Below are 26030 nucleotides of genomic sequence, written 5' to 3'. Positions count from 1 at the left end.
ATGCACATTTTAAACAAAAACCAACGAACATGAACCAACAGAGCTACACTAAGAGCCTGATTTAGTAAGACCTTTAGCATGTGCAAAACCTTTAAGCACAAGCAAAACTGATAAAACAACTAATGATTGGTTTAGCATGTGCTAAAGATCTTAGTAAATCGGGGCTTAAATGTGCTAGCATGTAGCCTCACTCGTGCTTCAGCATGGCTGTGGGGCGGTGCCAGACAGACAAGGTGTTTGGGCACATCGAACAGATTCAGAGAAACCCTTCATAAACAAAAGAGTTAAAGGAACTTTAATTGCAGATATTATTATTACAGCGTGTTACTCACTGAAGTGTGCTGCTAACATGCACAAGTCACTCTGACTCATTCGTAAGGGCCCTCTGCCGGGGGACATGGGTCCTGCACAAGCACACCATTCAGGGGCCTGCGACCAAACCCCAGGGGCTGCCCTAATCTCTGAACGCCTGAGTGAGCACACACACGCATGCGCACATACACATACACACACACGCACGCACACACACACATGCGCACACACACACACGCACGCACGCACGCACATACGCACGTACACACACACACACATACACACGCACGTACACAAACACACACGCACGTACACAAACACACACACATAGGCACGCACACGGGCGCACGCGCACACACACTCCCTGCTTCTATACTGCCATCTTTGGGCTCACATCATCCGTTCCGTTTCCCATGTTTTTATTGATAAGCATAAATACTTCTGTACATCACCAGAACGCAAGCAGGGCTCAGCGAGTTCAACACTGGACATCACAGTATTCCACATGGATCAATCAAACGACTGAAAAAAACACGGAGAAAAATAACAGCACTAATTAAGGACAGATGAAAACAGGAGCGGATTCTTTAGGCCTCTTCTGCTGGGCTCTGCTCTTTCGATTTCTGTTTCAGTTTCTGGGCGTAAAAGCTGAAGGACTCCTGGAAGAAGAAGACAAGGCAACATTGGTCACATGACCTGGCACGGGAAGCTCTAGCAAGTGTGTAACAAACAGCATGCAGTCATGTCACCTGTCACACACCAGACTCGCACCTGCCCCGTCAATGGATCTTTCTGAGGGGTTGGACTGCAATTACCAGGGTGCCTTTTCTCTTATTAACTACACTGCACCCTGTCCAGCTTATAGCCAATCACAGCCCACCGTTTCATCTCCAAACCGGATTAATACACAAATAATACAATCACATTTTTCTCTTCGTTTTTTTTCTTCTTTTTCGGTCAGGTCGAGCTAATTAAACGGCCTTTTGTCTGAAAAGCGTGCTTTTGAAGGCGAGCGCATTCAGAGGATTAGCACAGCCTTAACATTGTATATTCTCCCATTAACGCCGTAATTAAAGTCGATAAACAGTGGCGGCGGTGTTAGGGGAGAGGGCTGAACACGGGTTCTGTAGAAAGCTCTCCTTATCGGAGCTCTCGGGGGGGGGGGCCTGCGGCTCCAGCGTTGGCGCTCAGCACCGGGGGCGGGCGCTACCTGAGACTGCTTTGAGGAAACTTTAGAGGTGAATGGCAGAAAGGGAGGGGGGGGTTTGGTGCTCGTTCTGGTTATGAAACTCTGCATTACCTTCCCAGCAGGTGCTGAATTATAAATTGTGATACTTGTGATGCTGCGGTGATGTTGGGCCCAAAACCCCTCAGGTGAGGTGGTGGTACAAGAGTCGTGCTGTGGGGTGGGGGGGCAGGAAATGGATGGGGGGAGGGGTTGAGGAACAGGGACTGACAGAGCTAGAAACCATTGCAGCCCATCAGGAAAAGTGTGTGTGTGGTAAAAAAATTTTTACTAAAAATTAAAACGTGCCACTCTGTCTGGGGCCCACATTTGAGTGGCCCCATGAGGGAAAGGGACATGAAGGGCCCCTGCTTTAAGGGTCACATGCAAGGGCCAGCATTATCCGACCTTTCGCCCAAAATCTCCCATCCACCCCCCCTTTTCACCTCCACCACAACATCCCCAGCTTTACCACTGAACTGCCTCTTTCCCTCTCCCTCTCCCTCTCCACCCCCTCATTAAAGCAATCTCTCTTTCCTCTCTCCTCCAGAAGAGCCACCCCTGGAGGGGAAACGATCCTTTAATTTCCTCTCCGATATGCGGAGCTCTGTCTGAGTTTCAGGAGCGGTTAGCGGTTAGCACGAACGCGTCGGCAGGGCTCGGCCCGGTCCCCACAGGCTGTGCAGCTGCTATTTAAAGCAGAACCCCGGGGGGGCGCTGGATCCGGCGGCGGGTTCCACGCCGAGCCACCCGTCTGTTCCGGTAAGCGGGGCCTCCAGCCCGGCACCCTTGCCCCAGGACCCCTCCCCTTGGCATCGTAAGAGTGTGCACTCCTGGCGCTGAGTGTGCACTCCTGGCCTGCTGTGGCTTTGATCCCCAGCCCTTAAAACCACAGAGCAAGACCGGCACCCGACGAGGCACTCAGCGTGAAATTTAAGCGTAGTGCTATGAGCAAATGACTTCCGCATCAGACGCTTGATAAATGAGTTCTCTGAGGCGTGTTTATGGTGAGGATGCACCTGTTCAAAGACAGAATGCAGTAAATGGCCACGTCGCTCAGAACACTGTATACTGAACGTCACTAAATAAAGAGGGAAGGGAGGCCCGTTTGCTCTGTGACAGAGGGGTGCGGGAGCGTGGTGAGAAACGCAGCGGGGCGCAGGCCGCTGGGCGGAGGTGCGCAGGGTTATTTTTGGGGAGGGGGGCGGCGGCGCGGGTACTCACGGGGGGTTCTGGGAATGGGACGGCCTCGTCGGCTTTCTTGTACATCTGCGCGAGCCTCTTGAGCGTGAGCTCGTCCGCACTCACCCCCTCCTCCTGCATCTTCTGGAACACCGCCTTCGCAGAAGGCAGGTCGTTATCCAGGCCTGGGGGGGTCAGCCAGTCAGCCAGTCAGCCATGAGAAATCGATGATTCGCGGCACAGGACAGAGGGGGAGGGTGGAAGAGTAACAGAGGGACAGAAAGAGAGAGGGATGGAGGGAGAAAAGAGCAATGGCATGTTAAGTGATCCACTTTCTGGGTTCGGCCCAAATTAGGCCCCGACCGGCGGGACTGGGGGGGGGGGAGGCTGGGCGGAGCCCCGGGGCCATTAAATAATGATAGGCGGCGTGCGGGAGGCGGAACAGAAGGACTTTAAGTACTTTAACATGTCGAGCCTCACACGTCAGGCCCAGTACAGCAGGCACTCATTAGCAAACGCGCGTAACAAAAAAGCATCTTCAACGGGACGTCCCGGCCTCCCCCTCTGCACTGCTGCATTTTTAATCAGCCCGTTAATAACAGCTTAGGAGGGGGCCCGGGGGGGGGGGGACGTTAGGGGGGGTAAATACAGCGGCCTCGGCTCGCATGTCCCTCTGTTCTGCACTGCCACGGACCCTCCATTAACACACAGGTACAGGCCAGGGACGGGGTCTACGCGCTAACGCGATTATACGCCATGACACACAGGGCCGCGCCTGCGGGAGAACGCTAAATTACACAGCGGGCCGAGCCGGGGGGGGCTTACCGTAGCACTTAATCAGGTAGGGGTAATACACGTCCTTCTCCGTGAAGTCAGGGATGAGCTCCTGCAGGCTCTTGATCTTGTTGGCCTTTGACCAAACAAAAGAGAAAAAAAAAAATTTCACATACAATGGTCACATGATGTCATGTCACCGCATTAGCAAGAACTGGAAAGTTCTGGAAAAGTAACCTGATGATATGCTAATATCATATATTTCATTAATCTTGTCTTTATCTATATTATCCCAGGTAGCCAAAAACATAAAATAATTTACAGAGATGATAAAATCAATTCAAAAGAGTAACTTCCGGGTGCTACACTACCACCCCGGCACACGGGTGTAAGGTTCGACTGGAGAGGCCTCACCTGTCCCGGCCTCTTTGCCAGCCTGGTGATGTAGGAGACCATGATCCTCTTCTGTTCGGCAATGCCAGCGCAGCGCTACGGCAAGAGAAGAGGGACATGGGTGACACTGACAGACTCGGTGTAGCAGCGAGGAAGAGCCATTAGCCTAGCGCAGCCAAACAGCGCAGGCTATGACCCACTGAAGGACGGCACTAAGCACACACACCCACTGCACCTGAAACTTTTCATGAGCTCAAAATGAGGAAATTAAACAAGACAAATGAAGGGATCCTTGAATATAAGTTACGATGTCTGTGCATCTGTACTTGTGTGTGTACGCATATTTGTGAAAATGACTATGTATAATGGTGCGTGCATGTGTGTCTGCGTGTGTGTGCGCACACGCGTGCGTGTGTGTGTGTGTGTATGTGAGTGTGTGCGTGTGTACGTGAACTGATGTGTTCCTCCATTATACCTCCAGGCACTCACAAGTGTGCTCTGCAGCAGAAGGTTAATTATACAGCTAATAAGGTGTCAGCCAGATAACTGCTCATTTCTTTATAAAAATTAAAATGTACAGCGCCTGTTCTCTTTAAAGTATAATTATCTACACTTAGTCATACAAAAGAGCGATTCCAATCTCTGCTCCGTCAGAGAGCTCTTTGAGCGGGAGACAGCCCTCCTTATTCTCCGCTCGCTCTCTCTTTTATCTGCTGTCTGTTAAATATCAAACAGGAAGCGTGGATGGCAGAGAGGAACCGCCAGTCTGCGGGAACATCAGTATCATTAGCGCCACGGATCAAACTTCACTGTCGCCATGGAGATGAGAGAGATGAAGCCCGCGTCGGGGAAGGAGACAGGAGAGAGCGAGAGGGAAAAATCTGAAAGGATGAAGGATGCCGCAGCAAAATTCTGAGGTTCAGTCGGGACAGGAGCATCCTAGGTCCCATCAAACTCATTCCCCGCGTTCAGACATTTTGACTTTTCCCCCCAGATTAACTTGATTTTAAAAAAATGTTTCAAGGTCTTCTAGAGAGATTTTAAGGCAATAAGCCTTTTCTTTTCAGGACAAAGTGAATAAACGAAATAAATCTACTGGTGGGAGCGAGACGCTGGTCTCAAACGGCAGCAAGTGCACATTACATCCCCTCTCATGAACGAGGCGTTTTTCTCTCTCTCCCTCTCCCTCCCTCCCTCCCCCTCTCTCTCGACGGCCGGAAGGAGAGACGGACATGTCGGGGGCTTTTAACAGGGCCGTGTATTAAGCGGAACATGGCGCTCTCGGCGGCTGAATGGTTTTGTACAACCCCGCCGATTACAGGGGCGAACCCGAGGCCCAGCCCAGGGCCCCCCTTCCACCCAGACCCGCGCCCAGCCCGGCGCTCCGCCCCCCTCCCCGGGGGGCTCCGAGGCGTCTGCCTAAAAGCCCTGCAAGTCCCGGGAACAACAGCAGGCTCTCTCCGCCCAGGGACCCGGGGGAAACCCCCCCATCCCGCCCTAACTCCCCTCCTATTCTCAGGCCGTTCCCAAATGGCTCAATCAGACCCGCTGATACACACTATCTGCCAGGCAGCAGAAACTTTTCCCTAGTTTAAGGTTTTAATTTTTAAATAAATAAAGCAGTGAACAGTTCTGCATTTGCTCAAAACATATGAAAAGATAACTCTGGAACTTGCAGAATCTGTTGAGAGTTGTAGGCTATGTCCTTGCCTTTTGGAACACCTCTAGGATGATGGAAGCATGAGGGCCGATCAGTTTAATTTCATGTCTTTTGAGGCTTTTGTCAAATGCAAACATTTCACTTAAAATGTAGTTTTTTGTGATTACTATACAGACGCATATGTACTTGCGTATACATCGGGCAGATTTATACTAGATCATCATCATTTTAATGTGATCCACAAAATTGATTTAATGTACAAACCAATTGTACATTTAATTTGTATTAATTCTTTTTCTCCTTACGTTTCACATACAAACTAAGACTGAAAGTGTCAACTGCTGCATTAGGGTTAATTGTTGAAATTAAGCCGAAGTCATTTCTCAGGGGTCTGAAGAGTGGAAGTACGGGCGTCAGGCCTGTTCGCCAGGCAGCCGTTACCTGCAGCAGGAACTTGGCCTCGTCCGCCCGCCCAGAATCCACGTACTCCAGGAAGAGGTCGGAGGCCGGCCTGTAGCAGGAGAAGTGATTGGCCAGTCTCTCCGCCATCGCGCTCACTGCAGGGACAGACAGACAGACAGACAGCGGAGGGCCCTGTCACTGAAAACCCTGGCAGCGCGTAAATTCCCACAATGCATCGCGGCCAGTCAGGCAGGTAAATGGCGGCGAGGGGGCTTACGCCTGTCGAGCGCGTCCTGGTTGTTCTCCGTTAACAGCCGGCGGAAGACGTAAGAGATGCTGGTGATCTGGGGACTCTCCTCGTTGGGCTCCCCGCCTGAGGTGTAGAGGGATTCCAAACCCTCCACAGCAGCCTCGATGTTCCCCCTGAGGGACGGAGGGAGGGAGGGATAGAGAGACAGAGAGAGTTAAAACCTGAAACACGGGCTGTGCAAGTGCAACGGTCTCACAGAACAGATGGTCACAGGTTCAAATCCCAGCCGAGGCCCAGGCTTCGTCCTCCTTGTGCAAGAAAACTTTACCTCAGCTGCTCCCGCGCTCTACCCGCCCACTGCACACACGCGAGCTGCAAATGTGCGAGCGCAGCAACTCCCCCCCAACTCCCCCCCAGGCACAAAAATAAAACAATGGCGCCGCTTCCCCGGGGAACGCGAGGAGACGGAAAACAAAGCAGGGGAGGAGGCGGGGCGTTAAAGTTTGACGGGGCGCGCTAATGCCGGGAGGCGGGCTAATGCGGGCGCTGTCGGCCCGGGCCGGCGCGGAGACGTCGGGGGGCGGACAGCGGAAGCGAAGGGCGTCGCGCGGCCGAACCGCGACCTGGGCGGCGGCCTAAGCGGCGGTGACACGGGCAGCGCGCCGCGGCTGAGCGGAGCTGACTGCTAAAGAGGCCAGGCGGCCCGGCCCCGGCCCTGCCGCCGCATTACAGCGGCCCGCCCTGAATTATTCAGACCGCGCGGTCGCACCGATCACTCCGCATTACGCCCCTTAAATATTCATGCGCCCGCTGGGGGGGGGGGGGGACACTCTGCCCGTATGGAGATTAGTTTCTGTCAGCAGGGGCCGCGTGCGACGTCAGCTTGCTCTAGCGCTAGCCCGAGATTCTGTCCGGTACAGTCACACTGAAGCACAGCGCACACGCCCCAACCAAACCAGCAGTGTGGAGCAGTGGTCAGAGCAGCAGTGTGGAGCAGTGGTCAGAGCAGCAGTGTGGAGAAGTGGTCAGAGCAGCAGTGTGGAGCAGCGGTCAGAGCAGCAGTGTGCAGCAGTGGTCAGAGCAGCAGTGTGGAGCAGTGGTCAGGGCAGCAGTGGTCAGAGCAGCAGTGTGGAGCAGTGGTCAGAGCAGCAGTGTGGAGCAGTGGTCAGAGCGGCAGGGAGGAGCAGGGGTCAGGAGACCAGAACAAGTGACTGAGTACAATCGCATCAAATGATTCGCACTGAAAAGAAAGTAAAAGCACCCAAGGGTTAAAATGGAGAAGACCACACCCTGACCCACCTCTTGATGTGTGCCAAGGCCAAGTTGTTGACAAACAGCATTCTGGACAGGTTGAGGGAGGAGCACATGGCCTTTATCGCACTCTCCACTTCCTGTATGCCCTCCGCGTCGCCGGCGGCACCCAGGCCCTGCACCAGCCGGGTCATTGACAGCTGGGTGGGCACCTGGCCTGCCTGCAGAGTCTCCATGAGGGTGGCCTGGGCATCTGGGAGGAGCGGACAGACTTAACACCTGAACTTACACCAGGACTGCTGCCTTATCAGACAAACGTAATGCATGATGCATGCGCTTGGTTTTTGCCAACCAGCCAAAAGTGATTCACGTTCAAGAAAGAGGAGAAAGAGAGGCACTACTGTACTGTACTACTGTAGCCGGCTGTGCTAATCCAGGTAAAAACTCTGATTTTTCCCCCCAAATATTTGCTTTTGCCAATGAGGTTATCACCATAAGCTCACTGGCAAGAGTGTTTGATATCTTTTCTAGCAAGGTGTGGGTTAATGCCGGAAAGCTAGCCTGTGAGCTGTGGAGGGCTCGGACCGTACCTTTGACCTGACCGCTCTTCACCTGCGTGATGATCATCAGGCTGTGGGCCAATTCACTCAAGTGGAAACTGCTGATCCTGGAGACCGCGCTACGGGGAGAGAGAAAGAGAATATTATCATCATTATCATTATCCAAGCACCATAGTTGTGTAGGCACCTATTGTATTTATTAGTTTTTCACTATTATTATTATTATTATATTTACGCCATGGTTGTCTATGGCAGCCCCTAGGATCGCTTGTTGGATTTTTCTGAAATTTGGCACTCTGATAGAGGACACTCCAAAGTATCACCTCACCAAATTTGGGGTCAGTACACTAATCCCTCTAGTGCCAGCAACAGGCCAAAGTTGGACTTAAACTTTAGGCTGTAACTTTTGAACCGTTTGGCATAGAGCCATGATTCATTGTGAAGACGTGGACCGGATTTCCCCACACACGCTGGAGAGCGATGAAACGTGGACTGGATGCTCTCGTACTTTGGGTATTACAATCGCCAAATGCGTGCCACCCCCCAGCAGCTACTGGCTACAAGTCAGGCATTTCCTGCCAATAAAGCATTTTTACTTTGAATCCGAAGAGGAGAAGGGAAGAACGAGAGAGACAGAGAGAAAGAGGAACGGAGAGGAAGGCCAGAAAAAGAGAGGGGGAGAGGGAGGAGAGAAAGAGCCATTAAAGGAGAGATAACTGACATCTACCAGCTCAGGTAATGAAAGGCTTGAGCTGTGGGGTGAGATCCAACAGAGTGAAAAAGAGAGAGAGAGAGAAAGTATGACTGGATGATCACTGGATTAAAATGATTAAAGAATGGACAGAGGGATGAGACAAAGGGAGAGCGGCAGAGGAAAGAAGATACAGTAGAGAGGAGAAAGAGATATTGGAAGCACTACGCTTCCTGTTAAACCAGGTCTTGGAGGGATTTTTTAAAATAATTAATCATGATTCTGATCAGACTACACAGGAACAGAGACATGCTTAAGGTCAAAGGATGGGAAGAGGATTTCACTATGTTTACAGGCCTCTCTCTCTCTCTCTCTCTCTCTCTCTCTCAACACACAAACACACACTAATAGCACATTCCTGGACTAGGTTAAAGTAAAGGAAAAAATGAAGAAAGAGCCGGAAGAGAGGTACAGAATAATAAAGGAGAGGTAGAAAGGAGAAAGGGAGGCAGCTGCTGCAAAATGAACAGAGCACCTGAAGGAGGGATAGAGGGATGACAGCTGGAAGGAGACGAGTGCAGACGCCGTGAGCTGTGACAGGACAGTCGTGAGTCCGAACAGGAGAAACTAGTAAAGGAGTGACCTTCGACCTCCAGTTTCCCCTCCCACTCTCCTGTCCTTTCGACAAGAGCGGGAAAAAAAGAGCCCCAGATTTGCTCTTATTTCTCCGTTTCGGAGGCCCTAAAGCTCAATCAGGCTTTGGCTCCCGCGCTGCGCCTGGGCTAATGCCGTCTCCGGGGGGATTAATCTGGCTGCCCAATTGAGCGTCGGCGGCCGCTCCTTATCCTTATCGCCGTGGTGACCATCCAGCCGCCGCTCCGGCAGATTGCCGTGGAAACCGGGGTCAGAATTATTCTTATCAATCCCAAGAAAATCCCGCCGCCCGCCCCGGCCCAAGTGCGCCCCCCAGATCCTGCGTTCCGAAAGGCTTCAGCGTGGACCGCTTGCCCCCCCCCCCCCCCGACTGGCCTGCTGCTACCCCCAATCCTCTTAATCTCCCCGTAAGCACCCTATTGCTCAGTTCTGATGCGCTCCACACCCATCTGCCAAATGGCTCTCTAAGTCAGCGGTTTGGATGTGAGACTGTGTATTACACACACTTGGGGAATTATTGTTGTTGCACTTGAATCTTGGTCCCCTCGTGTGATTAAAACAACCCCCCCCCCACCCAAATAGAGAAAGGAGAAGAATGGCAGGGGTATGCACTGCGTTAGTGATTCAATCTGTGACATCTGCACACAGAACACCTTCAGTGAGAGTGTGTGTGTGGGGTGTGGGGTGTGGGGGGGGGGGGGTTAATTATGGTCATAGTGCCTTCCGTGTTGCCAGGTAATCTTGGTTGCATCATATTCTACAATGGTCCGACACGACAGCCGTAAATCCACTGGTGCTTTTGAAAGCGCTGGATGAAAGCGCGGGTTCGAATGCGGCCAGGAAGAGAAAACAAAACTGCAAAAAAAACCGGCACGCCACTAATCAGCACAAGATGGTCGCTCTTCCCAGTTCAGCCGGAACCTCGGAAAGCGGACTTTAAACGGGGTGACTCAGATGGCGGAAAGCCGCCGAGCCTCTCGACGGCCGCCGCTTCGGAAGCGCTGGAGCGCGTTCCCGCGGTGACAGCCGGATGAGCCTCCTCCGCCCGCGGCGAACCCTCACAGGAGGCGCCAGACAAGTTCTTAACTCCGCGAATTTGCGTTAGCGGAATTATCCATTGTCAGGATGATTACAGGCCACGCGGTAATTCTCCTTCTGATCGCGGCTCGGAGTGAATCAGACATATCTCCCAGACTTTCTCCCAAGACAGTCGGGAAGAGTTAAGGAGAAAGAAAAGGGGGGAAGGAGAAACAAGAGGAAGAGGGGAAGAAGAAAATGATACAGATAGAAACCAAGTTTTGAAAAACATACCAAAATCTATAGGAAAAAAACCTTTTTTCACCTGCAGGACAATGAGTGGCCATCCAACACTAACTTGTAATAAATTACTATTATAAGAAAACCCTCATACAACAAGCATCTCGATATGCAGTATTTTTGAAGCTAATGAACAATAACTATTTTTACAATTACCATGCTTAACTCGATAGCTGGTGGCTTGACCACTGGTTTAAATGCATTTTAGTTTCATTGCTTGTTTTACATTGTATACTACGCTTTGGTAGTACTTAGATTCATTTCTGTAGAAGAAAAGAGAAAAGAAATGGAGGGAGGGGGAGAAAGAGAGAGAGCTTGCTCACATGTCTCGGACTATCATGGCGTCCTTCAGGTTGCCCTCTGCGAGCAAGGCTTTGATCAGGCTGTCGTAGGAGGCGGAGCCCAAGGCAAAGTTCTTCTTCTCAGCCTCCTTCAGCACCGTGTAGGCCTCTGGGGGGGGAAGCACAGTGTGAACAGAGAGGTAACTGAGCTAACCTCCACACAATATGCACCGAGCAACCTCAAAAAGACTGACGGTCATCAACATTTTAAACAGCACTTAAAACTTTCACTTCCAGTGAAAAGCACCACTACAGCGCACAGGAGCTACCGGGCCTATGGGGCGCGCAGGGCAGCGGCCGCAGGTAAAGATGGCCGACCGCAAGCGCTCTGTTTAAATGTTACCACTTCCAGTCTCCTTCTGTCGGGTTCTGGCCAACAATAACAAAGGGGAAAGCAAACAGAAGAGGGATGACGGCACAAACGTTGGCAGATTTCACCGAAAACCCGGCCAGCTCGAAAACCAGAGCTGCACTCAACTGCGCGCAAAACAGAGAAGTACCGCCGCAGGCAGCGGGCAGCGGCGCTCGTGTGGAGAACCGGGCCTATCGATTCACTCCGCATGATTTCCCTGCCATAACGCACCGGATAAACTATCACCGGTGGCTACTCCAAAATGAAAGGGCTGTTAAAATCACAGGTGAGAAGGATTGGGGGGGGTGCCTCACTGCACCCTCCAGACGCGCCGCCAGTGCCCACCTTTGGGTTTGCTCTTCTTGCAGAGGGTCAAGAGACGCTGCTGGTATTCAGAGGCCGTTTCCACGGAGACCGCAGGACTGGCTGGAGTCCTGACCTTGGGCTCCTGGGAGGGTTTCTGAAGGGCTGCAGCAGCCTCCTCGTACCACACCTGCACAGGAACACACACAGGGTGAGCCCTCAAACACACACACACACACACACACACGTACGCATACACACGCACACACACACACACACACGTGCGCAGATACACACACACACACACGCACACACAGACACATACACACGCACACACGTGCGCACACACACACATGCATACACACAGAGTCACATCCACACACACGCACAAACACACATATAAAGCGTATGCTTTATGAGCCCCCCCGTGTGCCCACCCCAGGCAGTACTGTGCACCCACAGAGTGGAGCGGAGGCCCACTGCTCAGTCACCCACACTGCCACCGGGGGCGGGGCTAAGCTGGGAGCGGGCGGGGCAAAAAGCCTGCCTGGACCCAGGGCAGCTCAAGGTCGTGGGGGTCGTTGCCTGGGGAAACAGTCTCCACATTGGCTCCCATCTCACCGCGGGCGTCGGGTACAGCCCAAACGGACAAGCGAGCCTCGGAGAAGGGTTCCGGTTCACCCACGCGCAGGATGAGAGCGCTGAAGCACAAAGGCTCATGGGTATTTCATGACATTGTCTAACTCTCTCCCTCTGTCTGTCCAGGTTGTCAGGGGCTGGGTGTGTAAAGACCACACACATACGGTGGCATTTAAAGGGTGTAAATTAGCTGGGCTTTGGGACTGCCTGTTAATTCCTGCTAAACATCTGGATTTATCCCGCGATCATCCCAAAATCCAATATTCCCTTTTCATGTAGGAAAAAAGGGGGCGGGGGGAGGGGGGGGGGTATTTAAAGGCTGGCAGAGGCCCAGCTGAAACGGCAGCGGATCACACTGGCACACGAACCCGCGGAGGGAACAGAGAGGCTGCCATAGCAACAGCAGGGATAATAACAGTGCTGATATTCTGTTTGTGTGCCAGCATACCAGGGGGCTCCATAGTGCTTACTGCACACCATAGCACAGCACACCTCTCACGCACACACTCAAAAACACACGCACACACATACACAAACTCACTCAAAAACACACGCTCGCACTCTCAAAAACATATACAAACACTCAAAAGTACCCAACACACACACACACACAGTAAAATCTAGGTTGTGAGGGAAGTGGTGATTTTACCTCAGGCACCTCGAAGGGCACCTCCTGGCCGTTGTTCCTGAGGATGCTGGCCAGCAGGAGCAGGGTCCTCTCGCGGGGGATCACGTTCTCCTCCTGCATCTTGGTCCAGGTGGCCTCGGCCTTGCGCCAGTCGTTGTTCTCGCCTGAAACCGGCGCGATAAAAAGATTACCGCCACGGACAGAGAGGATGTAGACACTGGTCTTACTATCAGCAGGACCATGTGACTGAATAAGGAATCACCATTCATACAGCAATCCCACAGCGCCATTACAGAACTTCAATCACATTCCCTTCAGTGTTACTGTAGTCTCTCTCCACTGAACACCCTTACATAAAATCTTTTCATTTACCCACTAGATAAAAATGGATACTCGCTTACTACTCATTTACAAACATAATACAGGACGAGTTTCCTTTAGCCCACTCCATATTTAAACACAGAGGATGGGGTGGGGGATGGAGGCACAAAGCCAGCCTCACACAGAGAGAGAGAGAGCAATCAGGACTGGAGACCAGAGATCAGATGGGCGAGCAGGCCCTCTGAATTAAGGCCCGTTAGAGAGCTGGCGACAGCCGCGCTTTTTTCACAGAGTTTAGCGAAATTGGAAAATGGCGAACATCGGCCCGAGAGCAGATCTCAATCGGAGATCCATTCCAGATGTCCGCGTTTCTCCTCGCTGGCCTTGGCCTTATTTTTCGGCCACTGTCCGCCGTTCGACCTGATTGGGCACGGGGGCGAAGGGCGAGCTCCTGATTGGATGAGAGAGGGTGGGGTTGAGGGAGACTCACTGCACATGCGGAGAACGTAGTGGTACATGTCGTCTCTGTCACACTCAAACAGCTTCTCCGTCATTTCCACAAGGTTCTCCAGAGCCTCCATCTGAAGGCAGAGAGAGCAGGCAGCTTTAGTGTGTGTGTGTGGGTCTGTGTGTGTGTGTGTGTGTGTGTGTGTGTGTGTGTATGCCTGTGGGTCTGTGTGTGTGTGTGTGTGTGTGTGTGTGTGCGTGTGTGTGTGGGGGTCTGAATGTGTCTGTGTGTGTGTGTGTATGTGTGTGTGTATCACACACCTGGTTGTTTAAAATGCACTTCTCTGCAAACCACTGCAGGCGTCCGGGCCGGGCACTCAGGCCGGGGGTCTGTGGAGACCAGAGGAACACACAACGGGTCATCAATAACCAATAACCTACCAGGACTGTGTGTCTGGGGAAAAGACATACAAAAAAACATCTCAGTGACAGGTCTGGCACCAATGGGACAGCCACACCCACTCTTAGGGTCGTACCATTAAGGGGGCTGTAGAGAATCAGTGAAACTTTTCCCTGCCTAATCTCCCTCTCTCTCTCTCATTCCTCACACACACACACACACACATTCCTGTGCACACACACACACACACACACACACACACAGAGCTAGCATAAGCAGGATCCCACTGCACTCTTCCCTCAGTGACAGGCTGACAGGTTACAGGGTTAAAAGGTAAGTGGGGCATCAGCAGTGATCTGAAGATCTCACCCAGGCGGGAGTCACTGAGCACTCAGTCAGACCGGCCTCAGACTCCCACTGCGTTAATCTGTCCACTGGCAGGGACTCTTATGATCCATATCCTTCAGACTGAGTCATAACCCCCCCCACCCTACCCCCTACCCCCCACCCCCCCACCACACCCTGTCCCCACCCCCACCCCACCCACCCCACCCACCCCACCCCCACCCCGTCCCGCACTACAAGATCCGCGATGTGCAATCCCTCTAAGACTCATAAAAAGGCGACCGGGGCATTATGGTCTTATGTAACCCTCATGACGGGCAAATTAATATTTGTTCTGGTTTCCATCACGTCTAATCTGCTTCGAAAAAAGATCAAGTGCAAGTTGTAACCACTTCCCCAATCTCCTGTGGCACCCACCCGTTTAAGCCCCCCAGGACAAATCTGCCCCAGGCATAAATCCGTGGCGATGAGCCGCCCCCCCCAGCGTGCTGCAGCGGGACAGGGGCTCAGGCCCACTCTCATTTTCACACACAGCAGCCCCCAATCCTCAAAAGGACATCTAGGTCAGATCACTAAGACAATCTCCTTCCTGCTTGTGAAGGGCTTACAGTCACACGCCTGGGACCGAGGAGAACGGACACAGGTGTCATAACAGCCTCATCTCACACGCTGTGTGCGTGCGTGTACGCTCATGCACACACACAGGCACACACACGCAGGCACACACACGCAGGCACACGCACGCGGCCCTGCACAAACACGCGTGTAGACACACTCACACTAAGGAGGAAAAGCTGTACATTTTTGCACACGCGTGACAAATATACACAAATCTATAATGAGTCACAGCGCAATAACATGCAAAGAGCCAGTAATGCATGCTAGGAAGAGCAGTGTTTGTTGGGAGAATAATGCATGCTGGGAAGAGTAATGTTTGTTGGGAGAAAAGAATACAATGTATTTTTGTCTTGGGCCTGGATAACAGGATATCACTGGTTTTAATTACCCCCCTAATTAGACACTGGAGTGTCAAAACACGGAGATGAATGCAGTGTGCGGTGAGAGCAATTTCACCCCTGGAGTCAGACCTGATGTGCCCCTCAAACCCCCTCCTGCATACCCCTGAACGAGGAGCCAATTTAAATAATCTTTTCAGTTAAATCGTTTTTTTCCCCCACGTAGTTATCTGTGTATTTTGGTGAATATCAGACAACAAACAGGAAGAGGCCCCCCGGGGGTGGGGGGGGGGGTGAGGATGGGGGTGGAACACAGGGTCATGTCAGTGTTTTGGGATGCAGGCCCTGCAGCAACCTGGCCACCCTGGGGCTGGTGCACCTGCTGACCACAACAAAACACAAGCAAAACACAAGCAAAACACAGGCAAAACTGCAGGTTTGTGTGGGGTGAACACAAGACCGCGCAACCATATCTCAAACAGAAGCAGCTGCAGATTTGAATTTTTTATCAATTTGGTCAGAACTCAGAATACAGAACCAATACGCCTGAACACAGGCCTCCATGCAGCTTCACAATTACAGATATATACCAGTAAACCCCAGAAAATAATCTATGAAACATAATATTCTGGAGAACGAGTGTCCTGGCGTAAAGCAAAGAGGTGTGGCAGAGGCCCCACATCTACAAGTACAAGAACAGCAAGTCCGAATTTAAGAGGGCGTCTCCGATCCCAAAAAGAGAGTTTCCGAGCGTCAGCCTTGTCCTGAAGCGGCCATGAGAGCTTATCTTGTAAAGCAGAACCCCGCAGATGGAATCTCTCTGATCCAGGCCATATTAAAAGGAGGAAATCATCGCCTGTTACATATCGACTGGCATTCGCTCGGCTCCAGATCCCGACTCACAAACATCATCTTACCCCCCCCCCCCAGCGCCGGGGGCAGTCATCCCGATGAGTCATCATCCCCCCATCCAGCGCGGGCAGTCACTGATGAGTTTATAATAACACCCAATACGAGCGCACAATAACATATACAAAAGATAATCATACTGTAATATGGATAATAAGTGGAAAGTAATCTGGAGACGGCCGTGTAATCCCGGAGATGCATCTGTCCTGTGACCTGCCACCCCACCGACCCCCAGCAACCCCCCCACCCCACAGCCCCAAGCGCCAGTCACGAAAAACTATGCGCATCAGATATACTGCTGAACACGGCAACACAATGCGCAGTTTACACTGAAATGGCGGTGAGAAGGAAACTGGATGCTTATGCATGTGCGTGTACTGAATGTGTGTGAGCGTGCCGTCAGCTGTCGACTGGAATAGAACAGATCATGCGAGATGGACAACGAGGCAAAGAGATCCAGGGAAGCATTGGACTCTACTTCAGCTGCTCTTCTGCATAACCACAGCTCCCCCAAACTCCAGGTGACCAGCTACCTATGGCCATCAGCTCAATAGCTTAATGCCAGTTCACACTGGGGGGGGTATGACAAAATTCCGTTCCATCCACAGAGCCCCCGCAAACCCAGTCAAACAATCTGAGCACACCTGCTGAAATCTGCAGTCTCGTCTCCTTTCTGTGCCAATACCGCAACACACACATTCCGGGGACAGATTTGAAAGGGGGGTCTGTATATACTGGAATGCACCCCACCCCCCTTCCCCTGAAAAAGGGCCATTCTGCCATGTTAATATGCAAATACACCCCCCCACCCCCCCACACACCCCCGCCCAAGCAGCTTAACTCTGTCGCGCTGCACACTGAGGGAAGCCTGGCTCCATCTATTAATTATAAATGTGCGGCATAAAGACGGCTCTTTTCAAAACTGCCGGCCAAGTCCAAAGCCCTGAGCGCAGCCCCCCCCCCGCCGCCCCGCCCCCGCCGCCCCGAGTCCCCCCACCCGCCCCCGCCCCGCCACCTCCATTCCCACTGGCTCGGCCTATTGTGTGTCAGGAATTGCATTAGTTGAGATTTAGCCTAAATCTAATTTGAAAGTGGAAATTATGACGGCGATCTAATTAAGGGCTTAAATGGCTGTGTGCTCTGGGCACAATGGCCCGGGGCCCACCTCGATGATTTTGCGGGCCTCCCTGTACTTCCCCGTCTGCAGGAAGGCGAAGAAGAGGTCATACAGCATCGTCCTCTCACCCCACTCCGTGCTCACCACGTCCATCGCTGCGACCGGGGAGAGAGAGAGAGGGAGGGAGAGGGGGAGAGATGGAGAGAGAGAAAGAGAGAGAGAAAGAGGCAGAGAGAGAGGGACAGAGAGAGAGAGAGACTGTCAGCAACAAACACATAGCATGCGCGCACACACACACACACACACACACACACTTCTCTATTTTCTCACTGCTCTTTTGAACAGGTTTTCTGCACTCTTGTTCCCCCATTTGAATAGCCAAGCTGACAGGCATTCACCAGCGTGAAACTTCTTTAAAAACAGTCTCTTAATTAAAATGCTGGGCAGCACATTTTCTGAATCAAATCTGCGAGTGTCAGGCGGGGAGGAGGTGGCGGGGGTCAGCGGAGCGATCCCTTCCCCGCCGCGTCCCCGTCACCTCCACCGCCGGCCTGACAGCACGCTCGTCACATCTACAAGTTAAGAGCAGCAGCAGGGCTCGCTCGCAATACCACTGTGTGTGTGTGTGTGTGTGTGTGTGAGAGAGAGACAATACCAGAGTGTGTGTGTGTGTGTGTGTGTGTGTGTGTGTGAGAGAGACAATACCAGAGTGTGTGTGTGTGTGTGTGTGTGTGTGTGAGAGAGAGAGACAATACCAGAGTGTGTGTGTGTGTGTGTGTGTGTGTGAGAGAGAGAGACAATACCAGAGTGTGTGTGTGTGTGTGTGTGTGTGTGTGTGAGAGAGACAATACCAGAGTGTGTGTGTGAGTGTGTGAGAGAGACAATACCAGAGTGTGTGTGTGTGAGTGTGTGTGTGTGAGTGTGTGTGTGAGAGAGACAATACCAGAGTGTGTGTGTGCGTGTGTGAGAGAGAGAGAGAATACCAGAGTGTGTGTATGTGTGAGTGTGTGTGAGAGTGTGTGTGTGTGTGCATGTGTGTGCGTGTGTGAGAGAGAGAATACCAGAGTGTGTGTGTGCGTGTGTGAGAGAGAGAGAGAATACCAGAGTGTGTGTTGTGTGTGTGTGAGAGTGTGTGTGGTGTGCATGTGTGTGCGTGTGTGAAGAGAGAGAGAATACCAGAGTGTGTGTGTGTGCATGTGTGTGTGAGAGAGAGAGAGAATACCAGAGTGAAAGAGCAAACACTACATGTGATTGGCCAATAGGTGAGTACTCCACTGCAGCCCACGGAGGCCAGTGAAGGCGTGTTGAGAGGAGACGTGCTGGGGTACGCACACGCACGCTACAGCCCTACTTATGTGAACCCCACAGAGCACTTCCTGTCCTCAGCCGTTGTGTCTGTGAGGTGGGGGCTTTGAGTGGCCCTCATGACTGTGTTTCTGGGAATGGGGGGGGTGTTGACCCAAGCTGGGGCAGCACTTGCTTGGGAGAGGGGCAGGGGAGGGGAACAGAGCGCCCCCCTCCCATGTACACTTCACACACACTCACTGTGGGCACACAAAAGAGGTCAAACCTTCATTCCCATTTAAAAGCAGGAGCCATTGAATGCCCCCTGACCCGCGCAGGCAGTGGAGTGCGTTCCCCACACAGCGCTCACGTTACCGCCCGGAACCCGGGCCTCGCCCCGCTGCCCTCGCGCTGCTGCACACGCCAGAACCGCGACAGGATCCACCCCCAGAGCGCCACCCAGCACACAGGCGCAGGGACGCACCCACAACCACATCCACCCACGCACACACCAACAAACACCCATGCACATAAACACACACGCTCCTACAAACACTCATGCACATAAACACACGCTCCTACAAACACTCATGCACACAAACACACACGCTCCTACAAACACTCATGCACATAAACACACGCTCCTACAAACACTCATGCACACAAACACACACGCTCCTACAAACACTCATGCACATAAACACACGCTCCTACAAACACTCATGCACACAAACACACATGCTCCTACAAACACTCATGCACACAAACACACATGCTCCTACAAACACACATGCACACAAACACACACGCTCCTACAAACACTCATGCACACAAACACACATGCTCCTACAAACACTCATGCACACAAACACACACAAGTACATAAACACATCCACACCCACAAATACACATGCACGCAAACACACACACACACACACACACACACAGGCCCACACTGGGGCCAGGGGTCTGTGAGGGATGAGAGCCCTGGGTGAGGAGGTCTCATCTCTAATCGGGGAGAACATGGGGGGTGGAAGTACGGCAGTGGTGAAGCTGGGCAGTAGGGGGCGTGGTCATCATGGGCGTGGCCGTACGGAGGCGGGGCTCGTACCTTTCTGCAGCAGCTCGGTCTCTCCCTTCTCCACCAGCCCACAGAGCACATCGTGCAGCCGTGGCAACAGGCCGTACTGCTTCACACAGGCCAGCACTGCGTCCAGCGCCCCCACGTGGTCACCTCTGGAACACACAGACAGCGGGATGCATTTACCACTGGGGCTACCTGTGCACTGCAGAAGGTAAGAACACAACAGGCTGGGGTGACAGACAGCAGATGCTGTTATCAGGGGGAGCTCGGCCAATTAACAGCCTGTTTACAGAGACGTACAGGAAGAACTGGAAATAAGCTTGACTGTTGAAGCAAATGAAAGAGACACACACACATACACACACAAAGACAGACAGACACAGACAGACAGACACACACACACACACACACACACAGATCCCCAGCTGTGCAGTCTGGTAAAATACAGCAGGGGAAGGAGAAAGCCTCGCAGTGCTACTCCAGCCCCCCCTCCCCTCGGTCCCCCAGCAGAGCTCACAATATTTCTGCCAGGAAAGAGCCAGGAACTGGGGAGAAAAACACCACTCCGATCGCTCTATTGTGACTGGGGCAACATCAATGCGCTGATTGGATAATTGCCGTGCCAATCACACAGAGGTCAGAGCATGCGGGTCCCGGTCGGGGGGCGAGCGAGGTTGCGGGGTAAAAGAGCGAGCGGAGAGCTGATCGAGGGGTATTATTTCTGCAGCGATTTCCACTCCGAAATTACACGGCCTGCGCAGGACTCGGGTCCACAGAGAGCGTGACCTTGACGCAGACTTTCTGGGGGGGGGGGAGCGGGGGCGGTGGTGGGCCGGGAGGATCCAAACAAAGATGAGTGATTGAGCTCACACAACACAAACTCGTCCCTCCCGCAACCGGGCTTTAATTGAAATGAAGAGCAACAACATTATTCGTCAAGCCGGAGTCAAGAGGCAATTCACCCGCCAGTGTGGTGATTGAGCGCTTCGCTGAAGACCAGGCGTGGCGTGGGGGGGTGGGGGGGGGGGAGAAAGAGGGGAGGGGCAGACAGACTGGGAGCAGTACTCTAAAAAAAGCAAAAAATTGTATTGCAATGAAAAGAGGGAATTAGTGGGGGAAAAAAGATAACTATCCTGGGTGTAACACCAGAGAGTGAGAAAGATACACACACACACACACACACACACACACACACGTTCATATATACCCATGTGAGAAAAAAAGGATCAACACCCCTGAAATATAATTACATAAACATTACAATGGTAAAATACAACATACCATTTTTAACATAGGTAAATAATATGAGAGATCGTTAAAATCATTTCAAAAAATGCTTTGTTGAGAGACTGATGTAAGAGCTGGAAGTATGGGAGGGAGGGAGGGAGGGAGGGGGGCAGGGTTTTTGGGCGGTTAGGACCCGTGTGGAGTGGCCAGCGTCCCCATCGGCACACGGCAGTCTTCTGGAACCTCGGCGCAGTTCGGCGAAGCCGGGAGCGGGAGAGAGGCCGGGCGCGCCCTCCTGTCCCCTCCGAGTGCGCTTCACGGAGCTCTTCAGCCAACGCCGCGCTGCCAGCCCAAATCGCTCCGCCCGTCACAAAGGACGCCAGCGAGGAGCGCGCCGAACCTCTCCCGTCACACCGCCACCCGCCCGCCCGCCCGCCCACTCCCCCCCCCCTCCCCTCCCCTCCCCTCGCAGTCTTCAGAAATTTCCAGAAAGAGTCCAGATGAAGCAGCCAGAATCGCAATTACAACCCAGCTCCCCCACTCCCCCCACCCACAAAAAAAGAATTAACCATGTTGAAGGCTTTATAATTTCCCTAGGTACAATTTAGCTGTCACTTGCACATTCAGATTTACTCAAACACGCTCCCCGTTAATGTCACTAACTTTGCATGTCAAGTACTTTCCAGCCAATTAAGTAAAAAAAAATAAAAGAGGAGCGGCGGAGACGAGCGGGGCTGAGGGAACCTGAAGGATCAGACAGGAGAGCTCATTCCCCCCCCCGCCCCGTCCCACGCTGCCCCCGCCTTTGTTTGAGGGCTGTTATCATCCCAGAGCTGTCCCCTGACAGGACAGAGGTGGGGAATGGGGAAGAGTGTGTGTGTGTGTGTGTGTGTGTGTGTGTGTGTGTGTGTGTGTGTGTGGTGTGTGTGTGTGTGTGGTGTGTGTGTGTGTGTGTGTGTGTGTGTGTGTGTGTGTGTGTGTGTGTGTGTGTGTGGTGTGTGTGTGTGTGTGTGTGTGGTTGGTGTGTCTGTGTGTGTGTGTGTGTGTGTGAGTGTGTGTGTGTGTGGTGTGTGGTGTGTGTGTGTGCGCTGTGTGTGAGTGTGTGTGTGTGTGTCGTGTGTGTGTGTGTGTGCGGTGGTGTGTGGTGTGTCGTGTGTGTGTGTGTGTGTGTGGAGTGTGTTTGTGTGGCGAGTCGGTCTGCAAGCAATGTGTGTGTCTGTGTGATGTCAGTGGTGTGTCTGGCGGTGTGCATAGGTGTGTGTGAGTGTGAGTGTGTATGGGTGTGTGTGTGTGTGTGCGTAAGTGTAAGAGTGTGTGTGAGCGTGTGTGTATGTGGGTGTGTATATGTGCATATATGTGTGTGAGTGTGTGTGTGACCATGTTAACTGTTACTGCAACCTGCGACACTGACTTGAGCATGAATACATTCACCCGCCTGATCTTTCACCTTCTGACAGAACAGGCAGCTGAAGCATTGGGCGAGGCACCTGTGCTTAACATGGCGCTGTCTCTCTCAACATACACGCGGTTCAGATCAGAGAAGACACCGCTGCGGTTTGCTCGCGATACTCTCGGTCTGCGTAAGAGAGAGCGCCTCGACGCTCCCCGTCTGAGGTGCCAGCGGCCCGCCGCCCGTCCGTCGCCGCGGCGCCCGCGCCTGCACTGATGTCACGGAACGGCGTCCGCGGCGCGCCGGCAGCCCTCCGCGGCACAAAAGGAAAGTTCCCGCCGCTGGCCTTTGTCAGGCTCATTAGCGCGGGAGAGGGATAATCGCGGATACAGATCCAGCCGCCCGCTCAGCCGCGGTGCGCCGCTCACAACACGCCGTCTGACTGGCTGTCAGGGTAAATCTGCCCGAGAAGTGCTCATTAAGTCATTACGCCTGACGCGCTGATGAGACGCTGGCGCCGACTGACACGCGCTTTGTCCTCCTCAAGACTCGCCCGACTGACGTGAATGCCACCGCCACCGACGAGGAGAGAGAGAGAGAGAGAGAGAGAGAGAGAGAGAGAGAGAGGGAGAGAGAGAGAGAGGGAGAGAGGAGAGAGAGAGAGCGAGAGGAGAGGAGAGAGGGAGAGAAGGAAGGGGGGCAGGGAGAGAGAGAGAGAGAGAGAGAGAGGGAGGGAGAGAGAGAGGGAGAGAGAGAGAGAGAGAGAGAGGGAGGGAGAGAGAGAGATGGGGAAAGGGGGAAAAAGACAGACAGACAGGAGGAAAAGGGGGATAAATAAAGGAGGAGACGAACAAATAAACGTTGGAACAGGACGAGAAAGACGGAAAGAGGAGGAAAGACAGACAAACAGGCAGGGGGTGGAAAAACAGAGGTGATAGTAGAGAAAGAGAGAGTGAGACAGAGTGATAAATACAAAAAAGAAAGGAGGAGAGAGAAGGAGGGAGGGGGGGGGAGAAGCACTGCTTTTCGGACTGATCGTGGTCCATGGGTATCCCTGAGGAGACAGGCCTCTGACAGGACCCGCAGTCGGGGCGGAGGGAGGACTGGCCCAGCAGCTCAACAGCTGTCTCCTCGCCAATCCCTCTACCCCCCCCCCCCCGCCATTCTCTCTACCTCCCCCTGCCCCTCAGGAACCTGGCAACATTACAACTGGCGTGAACGGACTTTGCCGAAAACAGGTCTTATTTTCCCACTGTGTCCTTTTCCCAAAAACCGCGGGGGTCTGCCGGCTCTCGGGGTGTCCTACAGCCAAGATCTGGGGGCGGCGGGACACCGGGAGAGGAGGTGGGGGTGATTATTTCAGAGGGAAGCGGTCCGGACTCCTTGCGGGCTGTTTACCGGCATAATGAACCAGGGGACGACTGCAAAGCTTATCTCTGAAAAGCCAGCAATTAAACACAAACCACGGCGACGGAAAAACAAACACCTTGCACTGAGCCCCCTGGGGGGGGGGTGACCATGCACACAAGACCCCCACGTGCAGAGGTGTGCCTGCTGCGCCTCTCTCCCAGAGCAGAGCATGCTGGGAGATTGGGGCCAGGCACTCCTGCCTCTAATAACTCACCGCGCGTCCGTGGTGAATCCGGCAATTAGCGCTCCGTGCATAATTAACATGCAAATGAGATGATCTACTTAAAAGCCGTTCTCACAAATAGACCTGAAATGGGGACTGGGGGGGGCGAGGGAGGGGGGCGAGGGTCCAGCTTTTGAGAGGCGACGTTTTTGTCGGATTTGCATATTGTGTTTTAAAGCGAGCGGGCAACGATAGCCATTTCTGAATTAAAGACAGAAAATGACTGGCAGTAATTAAAGTGGGGGGGGGGACTCCAGTGAGGGAGGCGGGGTCAGGGGTCATTCGAGGCAATCGCACCACCTGTCTGACCCTCCAACGCCCCGCCCACCCGACACATCTCATCTACGGCTGAGACGGACTTCCCACCCAATCAACAGCCACACAACCACCAAGGGAGGAAGCTGCTTCTGGAGACAAACAAAACAAACACACTTAACTGAGACACCCCAGACCCTGAGAACAGGAGGCGGAGCAGGGGAGAGCGGGCACTCACTTCTCCAGGTGAATGGTGACGAGGGGGGAGCACAGGCTGGTGGAGGGCTTGGCCAGGCCCAGGGAGAAGATGGCCTCCTGGAGGCGCTGCACGGCCACCTGGTCCCCCCGCAGGGCCGCCCCGTTCAGCAGGTGGAAGAACATCACCATGTTACCGTCGTTCAGCTTCACCTCCTTCTCCTTCATCTCCTTCAGAATGTCGATGGCCTCTGCAGGGGACAGACGGACGGACAGACACGGACGGACAATCGGTGAACCAGACTTCTGAAGCCCATCCCTGCTGAAGGGTGCTCAATTGTTATTATCTCTGTAGTTATTGTATGTGGAAATTTCCAGAAGTTCTACTTCTCATTCATTTGGTAGTTCATTACATGGTCTGACCTTTGACCAGACAGGGATCTGATTGGACACTTTACAGTGACTAACACATCCCTTAAAACCTCCTCAGACAGGAAGACGGATAAGGAGAGAGATGGTGAGACAGAGGGAGAGAGTTAGAGGAAGACAAAAAGAGAGGGAGAAAGTTGGGGACAGAGTGAAAGGAACACAGAAACAGAAAGAGAGAGAGAGATGGAGGAGAGAGTGAGAGGGAGAGAGATGGAGAGGGTGAGAGCAAGACAGAAAGAGAGAGAGGGAGAGAGATGGGGGGAGGTGATAAAAGGGTCCTTAGATAATTTCATGTGGGGAAAACAAACCGCTATTAAAACAGCATTTTACACCCAGCAGGAATGCAGATTCTGCCGTATAATGCCAATTTTGAGTTAATTACTACTTGCATTTCTAAACGAGACTACAATTACCGGGATCCCACAATAGCACGGGGTTTTATCACTGCTCCGCAACCGGCGCCGCAAATTATAGGTGTGCGCCGGGGGCCGGGCGCTCCCCGCCGGCCCCGGGCCCCTGGGCCGAGGCGGACGGGGGCCATCGTAATGGAGGCTTTTATCAGAACCGGCCCCTGACTCCACATCCCAGCTGCCTGGAGCCCAGCGCCGCTCCCCCCCCGCGCCAGCCCCCTCCCCCAGCCCCCAGCAGCTGCTCTGTCACAGGGCCAGATGATTAAGATGTGTTTACATTGTGTTTAGAGGCTCTCTAATAGCGTGATACTGATAGGGTCTGTTTGTACCGCCGATACTAATTATCTCAGGGCCCGTCGGAAAGAGAATGGCCTGGCCCCGCCCCCTCTCCCGCCTGCACAAAAAAACCCGCTCCGGCCCCGGGTTCCAACGTGCGCGTCTGTGCGTAATTGTTTGTGTAAGTGTGTGTGTGTTTGTGCATGTTTTTTGTGTGTGTGTGTGTGTGTTTTTTGTGTGTGTGTGTGTTCTAGTGTATGTGTTTGTGCATGTTTGTGTGTTTGTGTGTCCATGTGTGTGTTTTAGTGTATGTGTTTTTGTGTTTGTGTGTGTGTGTTTGGGCATGTTTTTTGTGTGTGTGTGTGTGTTTGGGCATGTTCGTGTGTTTGTGTGTCCATGTGTGTGTTTTAGTGTATGT

At 52.9% G+C, this 26030-nt stretch overlaps 1 protein-coding gene across 1 annotated transcript in view; it reads right to left on the bottom strand.

Annotated features, from left to right (window-relative positions):
- Window positions 1-272: 272 nt before the first annotated feature.
- lrpprc (leucine-rich pentatricopeptide repeat containing) overlaps window positions 273-26030 on the bottom strand; it is a 47858-nt gene continuing 22100 nt past the window's right edge. Inside the window, exons 23-38 of the mRNA XM_064316625.1 lie at window positions 24541-24748; window positions 19825-19949; window positions 17478-17584; window positions 14024-14092; window positions 13746-13836; window positions 12956-13098; window positions 11710-11857; window positions 10995-11121; window positions 8040-8128; window positions 7498-7702; window positions 6226-6371; window positions 5988-6103; window positions 3908-3982; window positions 3545-3629; window positions 2762-2904; window positions 273-971 (exon numbers count right to left, since the gene is read on the bottom strand). Of these exons, the coding sequence (XP_064172695.1) occupies window positions 900-971; window positions 2762-2904; window positions 3545-3629; window positions 3908-3982; window positions 5988-6103; window positions 6226-6371; window positions 7498-7702; window positions 8040-8128; window positions 10995-11121; window positions 11710-11857; window positions 12956-13098; window positions 13746-13836; window positions 14024-14092; window positions 17478-17584; window positions 19825-19949; window positions 24541-24748 (1949 nt within the window). The 3' untranslated portion in view covers window positions 273-899. The remainder of the gene's footprint in view (window positions 972-2761; window positions 2905-3544; window positions 3630-3907; window positions 3983-5987; window positions 6104-6225; window positions 6372-7497; window positions 7703-8039; window positions 8129-10994; window positions 11122-11709; window positions 11858-12955; window positions 13099-13745; window positions 13837-14023; window positions 14093-17477; window positions 17585-19824; window positions 19950-24540; window positions 24749-26030) is intronic.

The sequence above is a fragment of the Anguilla rostrata genome, chromosome 18 (assembly GCF_018555375.3).
Source record: "Anguilla rostrata isolate EN2019 chromosome 18, ASM1855537v3, whole genome shotgun sequence".
Classification (NCBI taxonomy): domain Eukaryota; kingdom Metazoa; phylum Chordata; class Actinopteri; order Anguilliformes; family Anguillidae; genus Anguilla; species Anguilla rostrata.
This window is presented reverse-complemented; position numbering and strand designations above follow the sequence as displayed.